We start from the raw sequence: 12,444 nt of genomic DNA on the forward strand, positions 1-12,444 counted from the left end.
AGCTGCGATGTGGGAAAAGGTTTTGTGGTCAGATGACACCAAGATAGAGCTTTTTGGCCAAAACTCAAAGCGTTATGTGTGGCGCAAGACACACCATCCCTACAGTGAAGTATGGTGGTGGCAGCATCATGCTGTGGGGATGCTTCTCATCAGCAGGGACTGGGCATCTTGTTACAATTGAAGGAAGAATGGATGGAGCAAAATACAGGAAAATACTGCAAGAAAATCTGCTTCAGTCTGCTAAAAAACTGAAGCTTGGGAGGAAATTCACCTTTCAGCAGGACAATGATCCCAAGCACAAGGCCAAAGCAACGTTGGAGTGGCTCAAGAACAAAAAGGTGAATGTCCTACAGTGGCCCAGTCGAAGTCCTGATCTCAATCCCATTGAGAATCTGTAGCACTATTTGAAAATTGCGGTCCACAAGTGTCGTCCAACCAACCTGAACAACCTGGAACAAATCTGCCAAGAAGAATGGGCCAAAATCACTCCGACACTGTGTGCAAAGCTGGTACATACTTACCCCAAAAGACTTAAAGCTGTTATTGCAGCGAAAGGTGGCTCTACCAAATATTAATGTGTGGGGGTTGAATACTTATGCAAGCAAGATATTTCAGTTTTTTATTTTTCTTAAAAATATTTCCCAACATAAAACCAATGTCACCTTACAATAATTGATTTTGAGTTTCAGTGTTTTAAAAAAAAAAAAAATATCGACCAGAACGAAATTTCAATGTACTATTTGTAATTCAGTAATATGAGAGAATTGGTCAGGGGTCTGAATACTTTTGCAAGGCACTGTGTGTGTGTGTGTGTGTGTGTGTGTGTGTGTCTATATATTTATATATATATATATATATATATATATATATATATATATATATATATATATATATATATATATATATATATATATATATATGAGTGTGTGTTTCTTTATTAGTCCCCATTGCAAAGTAGTGTGCGCCATTACAGATTTTATTATGAGCTTAATGGGCCACAGTGTTCTTCATTGCAAGGCCCGTGGCCCCTGACAATACACAAATGTGAATAAGGTGGTGTGGCAGCCCTCACACTGATGTCTTATCGGCAAAAGTGGCCCCCCTCTGAAAATTAGTGAAGAACACTGGTATACACTATGGATAATTCGCGAAACCACAAAACACCAAGTAGCTCTACTGTTTTGTAGTTATAATACCTAATAAATCTTCTGTACACTTTCTTGTTTTTGCTTTAGAACCCTGTGAAGCGAATTCCTGATACACATGAAATTACACTGCAACACGGGACAAAAACGGTGAGTCTTACACTTTCTTCATACCGGTGATGTAAAATATTATGCTCAAGAAATAATTGATTTTTGCAATTGGAGAAGATCTGAGCTTTCACACGTACTGTATAGCTATGGAATGGGAGTGTGACATGGCTCAGGCGGACTTGCTTTCTTTAGGAGGGCTTGTCCAGCAGTCTGTTATATACTCTATATACTGTATACTCCCCCCCCCCCCCCCCCCCCCCCCCCCCCCCCCCCCTCCGGTACCATGGTGACTCACGAAATTTAGGCCCAGTCTATAATAAATAATGAAAAAAATCAATAAATAAATGCTGCTTGCAGTTTTAGTGGGAAGTTTTTTTACTGTCTTATTGAAACATACCTTTTTATAGAATTTTTGTACGTAACCATAAGCATGTACTGTACTGAACAGTATGATTAGGTTGCTAGTTGGTGAATGGACTGTACTTGAATTTTTTGTCTAACTAAAAATGATGTGTTTTGAGTAATTGTGATATATTTTGTTATTTTCTAAGGGATGACTGAGATGTTCAGGGGTGTTTGATTCACATAATCTACATTTATTAAGATTCATTTTTCAGGTGTCTGCGCTGGGGCTGGACCCCTCTGGAGCTCGGCTTGTTACTGGTGGGTATGACTATGACGTCAAGTTCTGGGATTTTGCTGGGATGGATTCAGCTCTCCAGGCTTTTCGCTGTCTTCAGCCTTGTGAGTGGTAGGTAGAGAAAGCTTTTCCAAACCCATTCCACTATTGGGTCAGATTGAGCAAGGTCTTTGTGACAATTTATATAGATATACAGTAGATTTTGGTTTCATATATAATCCCTGAATGCAAAATGTCTTAATGACATCGAACCTGTGTTTCTGCTGTATAGAGATGTACACATTTGTTTTATTGGTTGTAACACAGCAGTTTTCTCTGATTTTCTTTCTCTCTCCACTACCGATAAATTAGCCCCTTTACCGTAGCATTGCATTAAACTCTGGCCATATCATTGATACATACCACACTCTTTGACATAGTGTCTTCAGCTAGTACAATGCTGCATTTTAGTATTCTCTCAATAAAGTTCAATTACAGGTTGTATCCAGTATTAACCATTTCACTGCCACCTTGTTTCATACAGATGTTTTTCACATATCCGTTTTGCTTCATTTTTACAAACCATTCCGTCTAATAAGACTTTTTATTGTTCCCCAAGGGATACTCTGGTCTTGTTCTCTAAAACTCTGAAATGTGCTGGCAGTTCACACTGGAGTTAAAACAAATACATAAAATAATTGTAAAAAGACAAGAATTTATCTGAAGATGGACATCAAATCACATCATCTGGAGCATGAAAGTGCAAGCTTTCTGGAAAGTGGTAACCCCTTGGTTCCAGAAAAGATGGAGTCATTTACAGCAGTATAACAAACTGCCTTTTTATTGTTTTGTAATAGGGCATATTCTACAGGTCAGCATGAGAGGTCGCCAGTAATAAGCAAATGTCTGCTGCTCTGGTCCATTCAGAGTTCATGATCCCTGAAATTCCACATGCTGTTCCCTTGGAAGAGGGTTCCGTTCCACTCGTCTGTGGCTTCCATCAGCGGAACTGGCTGCTTTGATGGAACACGCACAAATGACTCCTTCCGTACAATGCATTGTATTGCTGCCACTGGCACTGCAAGACCAGATCTCCATTAGAAAAAGTGGTTTACATATTTTTGAATGCCAGTATGACGCTTTGTTTTTATTCGGGATGTTCGTACAACTTGTGTGAACAGTGTCTGGCCTGTGTGGAGTTTTTGTGATGTCTTTGATTTCGCAAAGCACTGATGGATTACTTTAATAATGGAAACTTAGTACAAGGCATTATAGTAGAGTACCTGTAGATAACATTACATAATAGTTTACAAAACAATATTGACCACTCTTTTCTGTCTTTCTATCTTAAACTATGTGTCTGCCTACTGTGGCCTACCTTTTTAATAGTTTGCTTTTCAGCGCAGCCAATTGCAATTGATATAATGAAAAGGTTTTCCAGGCTTTTTTTAATATAGTGAAAGGTAACTTGTATAAATATAGGTGGTCAATGTCTAGGAATTAAAAGAACACATTAAACAAAGTGAAACTGTCAAGGGGATGTAGAAGTTAATTAATCTTGATCAGTGGTTCCCCACCTGTGGTCCGTGAGTAAACTCCAGGTGGTCCGCAAACAACTCCAGGTTTCATATCTCACAAGACTATATGCCAAAAGTTAAATCTCTTAACAATATGAAATAATGTTTACAGTCTATTCTGATGCCGTCATGTTTAACCAAAATTCTATTAAGTTCTATCGACTGAGTACCACAAATCCTGTTTAATTTACACACCACAGCCCACCAGAAGTGGTATGTAACATCCTGTACACTCTCCAGTCATTTTTTACAATTTCACAAAACCTATTCATTTTTTTCTTTATCTCCCACTACGTCCAGTCACCAGATCAGGTCGTTACAGTACAGCATTACAGGGGATGTCATCCTTGTTGTGTCTGGGAACTCGCAGGCCAAGATCCTTGACCGAGATGGTTTCCAGGTAATCGAGTGTGTCAAGGGCGACCAGTATATTGTGGACATGGCAAACACAAAGGTAAATATTCACCACTTGTGAACCTAATATTTATATTTACGCCAACATATCTTACTCTGCTTAAGGATTACGTTTTTTTTTTTTTTTTAAAGTATGTAAAAAAAAAAAAAAAAAAAAAAAAAAAAATTCTACAAACTAAATAACTGGCTTTGGGATTGTGACTGATAATATTAACACAGTGCTCAGTGAGAAAGGGCAATGGAAAGCACCACATTTAGGAGGAGAAAAAGGTTATTGGGCCCAACAAACTAATCTCTATTGGGATTATTTTTAAAATAATACACTTCCTTGCTTCAGCATAGGGTTGCAAACACCAAGATACTTAATTTGACACTTCAAAGCACTACCAATATCCTAAAAACATGCCACACTATTGACATTAATTAAATATGAGTATGTGTGTAGTTTATTCTTTGATTTAGATGAAAAGTTTCATGTTTTTTTATTCAAACTTGATCATGTGGTCTAGTTGCAATCCGATAATGTGATCCACAACATGGGCACCAGCAGTATTTGACGCAGAAGTTTTTCCAAAGTGTTTGAAATATTTGCGTATCGTAAATTAATGAAGAAAAAAAAAAGTGAAGCACCAACATTATCAGAACAATAAAAGGTAGACCAGTAAAGCTGTTAAGAGTTTGATTAGTTTGAGACTGAGGGCCATATTCATAAAGGTTTTTTTTTTTTTTTTTTGCGTAAGGCTATTTATTTAACACTAGGCTATTTTAGCACAGTTGGTTTTCCTACCGATGTTCATAATGTTTGTTATGCATCAGGTATATGGCCACAGCTTATTTAGCATGCTATTTGGCCCCTCCCAAATAAATAATATATCTGAACCAGCAGGTATTTGCTGATTGTCCCGTTATGAAGCAACTAGCCAGCTACAGGTCACATCTCTCAAGAAGTGTAGCGCAAATCTGTGTTGAAAAAACAAATGACATACCAGAATCATGAAAAAACAGAGGCTACATAAACCGAAACTGGCCTTTGATGAACTTCACGTATAGGAGGAAGCACATGGCTTTATGATATTTTTTTTTACCACAAACTTGTTTAAAGGTAAAAAAATTAAAATTAGGCTAAAACACAGTTAATACTGTATTAAAGATTTCAGGTGCTAAATATGCTTTTTTTTTTTGCATGATATTTCCAAGTAGCGCCATGCTAAAACACATACAGTATATGAATCTCATTAGAGTAAAAAACAGGTTTAGCACAGAGCTAAAGTATTACTCATCCATTCCCGAATCCCACAATGTGCAGTAAAAGTTAACATTGTATGACTGTCATACTTGAAATCATACGTTAAAGCTTTGGGAATATGGCTTGTAGTTGATGGCGCTTGCATGATGTGTGTTACTTGTTTTACTCCAGCGGCTACATTGTTAGTGAAAGTGAATTGTTTTGCAGAGGACTTGCCTTTGGTGCTGAAGAAAGCACAAAGCAACTGCTTCTGTTTTTCAGTATTTTTTTTATAAACAGCTTGAAATTAATGATCCAGGGCTGATTCTGAGGCTCAATTGCACCAATTTGCAGGAAGGTTAGTTTAATTAAAGCTAGCAATTATCCAGTTAGGTAACCCAAACAAATTACTTGTGTCTTGATGCTATTTCTGTCTTGGTTATGTTTTCCTTGGATGGCCACATTGTTTACCTAAGGATTTGTTAGAATAGAAAAAAATAACCTTTTTTTTTTTCTTCACTGTATACTTTAGCTATTTTTGTAGTTTGGCAATTACTTATACTTTTGTGTCAGTTGTGTTTCTATTTAGTTATCATTAGTGGAACTAAATGTATAGGCATTTGAGAACCAAACTGGGAACCATTTTATTGGATATTCAAATATTTGTTAATAATCCAAATGAATATTCATTTTTTTGTTATTTGACATGCAATATATAAAAACATAATATATTAGAGATATGATTTTGGTGTACTGGTACACTTTATCCCCTTGAATTATCCAGAGCAAATGGAGAGGAACGCGTTTTACCACATTTTAAAATAGGTTTAGTTTATTCCACCTTACAGGGTAGCAATTGAAATAAAAAGCCATAGATGTCATCTGAGGTAAATAATGAGATGGTCATTCTTGCTTTAATATACAAATGTCAAATGAATAATTGGAGACATGCAAAAACAACTGAGACATGAAAAAATGGGCAAAAGAAATTGCACATTATTGCTGACATAGCAACAAGAGTAACTAAACCAAATACTCTCAATTCAATTTAGCAATTTTGCTAGTCCGTGGAATGACATTACTATAGGGTAAGATTGACATCACAATGCATCCCCTGTACAACGTGGCAGTAAACTGTTGGCCATTTGTATGCATGTACTTGTTCACCAAATACCTTGAAATCTAGTGTTCTTGTTGATTGTGTGTGTGTGTGTGTGTTTTACCGTCTCGACATTCTGCAGACTTAAATTCTAATTGGAACATAAGACTTATTCAGTAAGTTGTTTTACCTTCAGACAATTCAACCTCCTTTGGTCAGGGTACTTGGTACAAGGCCACAGTAAAAGTTAAAGGTGCACAAGAGAGCTGAGGTAATTCCCTGGAATCTGTGTTTGAACAGCATCCAGCGCCTGGTCAGTCCTCACTAGGGAGCTCTGTTTGAAGTTGTTATTTGTTATGGCTAATTCTTTTGCCACTGTTTTAACAGAGGGAAGCACTTTGGAGGTCCTTGGTGATCTCATGACTTTATTTATTTCATTAGATACCACAATTCAACAGCAGCAGTTAAAAAGCTACAAGAAATCAATAGTTGTTTTTGTTAAGTTAGACACTTTTAAAATCCACTGTGTTCCTATAGGAACCAAATTTCCTTATGTTTATGTAGAGCACAAATCTGGTCTATGGAACCATGCCTTTATATCGTCTCAAATGATTCTTACTTTACCCCAACCTGAACAGTGGCTGCTTATATCTCAAGAAGCCACCCTTAACTTTTGAACATCCATTAATAAATGTCTTCACAACTTTTAATCGTATCTGGAACGTTTCTATCCTGCAACTGTGCTCTCTATGTGTATCACATCTGGTCTAAAGTAAAGGGTGGCTGGCTTGGGATCTTCTGCTGTTTAGATTATTAAAACTGACCCCTTCTGTTTATTAAACCCAGTTGTGGATTATGTGACATGGAAATAGTGGAGGTGTCCGTCTGTCTATTTGTCACGCTTTAGAGTTTTACATATATAGAGAAAATGACTTGTCCAGTATCTCCAGTTACAGTGTTCACCATGTAGTGTGTGACAGACAGACAAACAGACACATGCACAAGTCCACATTTTGAATGAGGACCCTAAGCTACAATGCTGACTGAATATATTTGTGCTGTTAAATTCACAGGATAATAGCCAGCCTACATTGTACAAGTGAGATATGTTTGTCTTGAATAGGGCCATATTATTTTACTAAATCTGTGTCGTACAGTATGTCATAATTAAGCTGTCCTGTATATAATGTTTTCATTACTTTTAGATTCTAGAATTCTCTAAATAATGGTGAGGTAAATATTTGCATTGTCGAGCCCATTCTTTAACACATGACTTAGTCGAGAACCAATCCTGATCCTCTGTCTCTCATGTTAAGTTTCTTTTATGATGCCATAGAATCTAAAACCATAATTTGTTGGGAATGAGTTAATCTGTGTTGTATGGACATCTGATTATGTGGCCGCAGTGTGTTTCCAGCGCAGAGCTGATCCTGTGCTTCATTTCAGGGCCACACTGCAATGCTCAACAGTGGCTGTTGGCATCCCAAGATTAAAGAAGAGTTTTTAACCTGTTCCAATGATGGGTGAGTCTTTTTTTCATTTTTTTTGTCTATTCTTTTTATGGTATAGTATGTTTTTTTTTTCCTCAAAGTTGCATTACCCAAATACAGATGTACAAAACAAAAAGCAAGACTTCATGGTTTTTATTATCATAATATTTGTCTGCATTTCTGTGTGCCAAAATGTAAGCTGAGATTTGATTACCATGTCTTTTCTCATTTACACCGTTTCTATAGTATTCTGTCTTTGGAATGAGCTCATAACAGAATAACTGTTTTCTCATAACTAACATGGCTTCAGGCATCTCTTATCTGGTCAAAATAACACACATAGACATTACAATGAAAATTGGGAATTGTTACAAAACCAGTATTTATACAGATGTTTTCCATGTGACTGTCAGACTTGATAATACAATTTTATAGAACTTATCTCTTCTACACATACTCTCATGTTCAGTTCTGAAAGAAACACATGGCATAGCAAATGGGTATTTTCATTTTAAAACATGGCATCTGATATTACACTTGGTTAAAGTTCTGAGTCTGCTTGTCTTACCTTCTAGGAAGTTTATTACTACTTTACTTCCTAGGCAATTTCACCCCAGCAGTGTTTTTGGGGTCAGAGCATCTGACTGGCTGCAAAGCATGTCGGTCGGTCAGGTGAAGCAGCTGGTTGGTTACTGACAGGAAAGAAGGCCTAGAAGCAGTGAATTACCATGGAAGTACAAGACAATCTGAAAGGAAGGCTTGCAAACAGATGTATTTAACCTAGTGTAGTACCTATTTAGATTTAAAAAAAAAAATATATATATATATATAAATACATGTTTGCTCTAACGTTTTTGTAATTTCAAGGAAAGATATATTATAGTTTCTTGAGGAGAAACCTTAAAGCTATTTATGACTCTCTAAAAATGCATCACTTTGAAAACATAAAATTCACAAGGAGAGGAAACCTTTTTTTTTGTAGTACACTGTGTTTAAAATTGTGTGATTTTTAAATTGAACTCCCAACACGGACGACCCACCTGTGAGACCCACCAGCTGACCTGTTTTGTTTGTTTGGTTTTAATTTGTCAAGGCACCGACTATGCCATGCCTTGATATAGTCTTTCCAAATAACAAAGACAGAATAACTAAAACAGAGGTCAGAGAACCACTAGCAAACTCAGACCACAACATGGTCTCATTTGAAGTGCTTTTTAAAACTCAAAAGTAATGACTAAAGCTAAGGTTTACAATTTTAGAAAAGCAAACTATGAAGGTATGAAACAGAGACTAACAGAAGTAGATTGGGGTAAAATAGAGAAAACATCCACAGAAAAAGGATGGCTGTTCTTCAAAAATGTAGTACTAGAGGCACAAAACAATTACATCCCTAAAGTAGACAAATCTAAATGTAAAACTAAATTGCCAAAATGGTTTAATAGATCAATTAAAAAAAATATTCAGCAAAAAAAGGCACTTTACAGAGCATTAAAAAGGGACCAAAAAGAAAGTACACAGAAACAGTACACAGAACTGCAAACACAAGTCAAAAAAGAAGTTAGAAAGGCCAAGAGAGAAATAGAAATGAACATTGCTAAGGGGGCTAAAATCAATTCCAAAATGTTTTTCCAATATTACAACAGCAAGAGAACATTCAAAGAGGAGGTTAAATGTATAACATCATAGAAGAAGAAAAAAAAATAGCAAGTATATTAAATGATTAAGTTTTTACAAAGGAGGATACGGACAACATGCCCCACATGTTATCCAGTTCCTATACAGTTTTAAATAACTTTAGCATAACCGAGGCAGATGTGTTAAAGGGACTAGGAGCTCTTAAAATAAACAAATCCCCTGGGCCGGATGAGATCCTCCCAATAGTACTCAAAGAAATGAAAGAAGTTATTTACAAACCGCTAACCAAGATCATGCAACAGTCTCTTGACACAGGGGTTGTACCGACAGACTGGAAAATTGCAAACGTAATACCGATCCACAAAAAGGGAAACAAAACTGAACCAGGTAACTACAGACCAGTAAGACTTTCTATTATGTGCAAACTTATGGAAACTATAATAAGATCCAAAATTGAAAATTACCTATATGGTAACAGTGTCCAGGGAGACAGTCAACATGGTTTTAGGAAAGGGAGATCATGTCTAACTAACCTGCTTGATTTTTTTGAGGATGCAACATCGATAATGGATAATTGCAAAGCATATGACATGGTTTATTTAGATTTCCAGAAAGCTTTTGACAAAGTCCTGCATAAAAGATTAATTCTCAAACTGAACGCAGTAGGGATTCAAGGAAACACATGTACATGGATTAGGGAGTGGTTAACATGTAGAAAACAGAAAGTACTGATTAGAGGAGAAACCTCAGGATGGAGTGTGGTAACCAGTGGAGTATTAGGTCCTGTGCTATTCCTAATCTACATTAATGATTTAGATTCTCGTATAGTAAGCAAACTTGTTAAATTTGCAGACGACACAAAAATAGGAGGAGTGGCAAACACTGTTGCAGCAGCAAAGGTCATTCAAAATGATTTAGACAAGATTCAGAACTGGACAGACACATGGCAAATGACATTTAATAGAGAAAAGTGTAAGGTACTGCACGCAGGAAATAAAAATGTGCTTTGTAAATATCATATGGGAGATACTGAAATTGGAGAAGAAATCTATGAATAAGACCTAGGAGTTTTTGTTGACTCAGAAATGTGTTCATCTAGACAATGTGGGGAAGCTATAAAAAAGGCCAACAAGATGCTGGGATACATTGTGAAAAGTGTTGAATTTAAATCAAGGGAAGTAATGTTAAAACTGTACAATGCACTAGTAAGACCTCATCTTGAATATTGTGTTCAGTTCTGGTCACCTCGCTATAAAAAAGATATTGCTGCTCTAGAAAGAGTGCAAAGAAGAGCGACCAGAATTATTCCGGGTTTAAAAGGCATGTCATATGCAGACAGGCTAAAAGAATTGAATCTGTTCAGTCTTGAACAAAGAAGACTACGCGGCGACCTAATTCAAGCATTCAAAATTCTAAAAGGTATTGACAATGTTGACCCAAGGGACTTTTTCGACCTGAAAAAAGAAACAAGGACCAGGCGTCGCAAATGGAGGTTAGACAAATTGGCATTCAGAACAGAAAATAGGAGGCGCTTTTTTACACAGAGAATTGTGAGGGTCTGGAATCAACTCCCCAGTAATGTTGTTGAAGCTGACACCCTGGGATCCTTCAAGAAGCTGCTTGATGAGATTCTGGGATCAATGAGCTACTAACAACCAAACGAGCAAGATGGGCCGAATGACCTCCTCTCGTTTGTAAACTTTCTTATGTTCTTAATAAATGTCTCATTTTTGTAAGGGTAGTGTGTTGTTGTTTTTTTTTTTTTCAGAAACCTCTTCACTGCTGGTCTGAAAGAAAGACTGTTGTCTGATGCGGTTTGCGTAAAAGCTACCGTGTCAATTAAGCCAGATAAGGATTTAGCCTACCCCCCCCCCCCCCCCCCCGGCTGTATATTGGAGGCACCGGAGTAGTGTGGGAGATTCAGGCGAACATAGCTATAAATGGATGTGCAATTGTGATCACTCAGACACTAAAAGGCTTACATGGGAAGAAAAATATTTGGAACAATCAACCCCACATTTCCATTTCCTTCCACAATAGCAAGATGTACAAAGTGTGGAGGTTGTGTTTCTACAGTGTGTTGAGAGGTGTGGGGGTATGCTAATATAGCACTGTTTAATTGCATGCAAAGGTAAGGACAGTAGCACTCTATCTGCCTTGAACAAAATAAATATCTACTGTAGGTTTCAGTGGAAAAAAACTAACCTGGCCCGATGTGTTTCAAACTGCTGACATAATTTATACTTGGCAAGTTGTTATGCTGCTGTTTTAGATGTCAAGCTTCATGTTTCTGTGACAGATTGTAAGGGATTGTAAGATACACTCCTATTGCAGCAAAGCCAAAGCTTTGAGTACTCGACTTAGCAAAAATGCATCTCTGGAATGTAAACCCAAAGAGCTCTCTAGTTGTCTGGTACAGGATTAGTTTTTGGATCTGTTACCTGAGCACATGTTCTGTAGAAACCTATAGCCCACTACTTGTGTCGGAAGAGGTGCAATTCTTGAATAAATCATGTATTGTATTTATAGCAGCATATGCTGTTGGAGAAATCATTAACCTCATGCCTTTTTCGAGAGAGGCAGTGCAAATCTCTGGGAAATGTCTACACAGCAGGAAACAAACTTCTCTCATTGCTCGTCCATTAAATAATAAAACACAGTCTGCTGCATGGTTTTTGCCTGTGGATTGAATTTTTTTTTTAGCTGAAATGAATGTGTTGGTGTCTTGTAACTGAGATGGATATATTGGTTTGACTTTTTATAATTAAGTGATTGCCAAGTTAATAAGAATCCAAGTATGAGCACAGTGAAGGCGTTCAAAGATGTATTTGTTTTGCTGAAGAAATTTGCAGCAGTTTTTGCATTTAGGAACAGTCAACCTCAGACTGACTTTTTGGTATATACACTGGCATTCCTTCTGCTTGTGAATACAGTATTGCAGCATGCCAGTGAGTGCTTTGTTTTTGGTATATATACGCTGGCATTCCTTCTGCTTGTGAATACAGTATTGCAGCATGCCAGTGAGTGCTTTGTTTTTGGTATATACGCTGGCATTCCTTCTGCTTGTGGATACAGTATTGCACCATGCCAGTGAGTGCTTTGTTTTTGGTATATACGCTGGCATTCCTC

General features: G+C 37.1%; 1 protein-coding gene across 1 annotated transcript in view; it reads left to right on the plus strand.

Annotated features, from left to right (window-relative positions):
* LOC121304909 (WD repeat-containing protein 70-like) overlaps positions 1–12,444 on the plus strand; it is a 141,664-nt gene that overhangs the window by 23,521 nt on the left and 105,699 nt on the right. The window contains exons 6-9 of the mRNA XM_041236335.1: positions 1,236–1,295; positions 1,874–2,007; positions 3,753–3,906; positions 7,637–7,713. Coding sequence (XP_041092269.1) covers positions 1,236–1,295; positions 1,874–2,007; positions 3,753–3,906; positions 7,637–7,713 — 425 coding nt within the window. The remainder of the gene's footprint in view (positions 1–1,235; positions 1,296–1,873; positions 2,008–3,752; positions 3,907–7,636; positions 7,714–12,444) is intronic.

This window comes from Polyodon spathula, chromosome 2, assembly GCF_017654505.1.
Source record: "Polyodon spathula isolate WHYD16114869_AA chromosome 2, ASM1765450v1, whole genome shotgun sequence".
NCBI lineage: Eukaryota > Metazoa > Chordata > Actinopteri > Acipenseriformes > Polyodontidae > Polyodon > Polyodon spathula.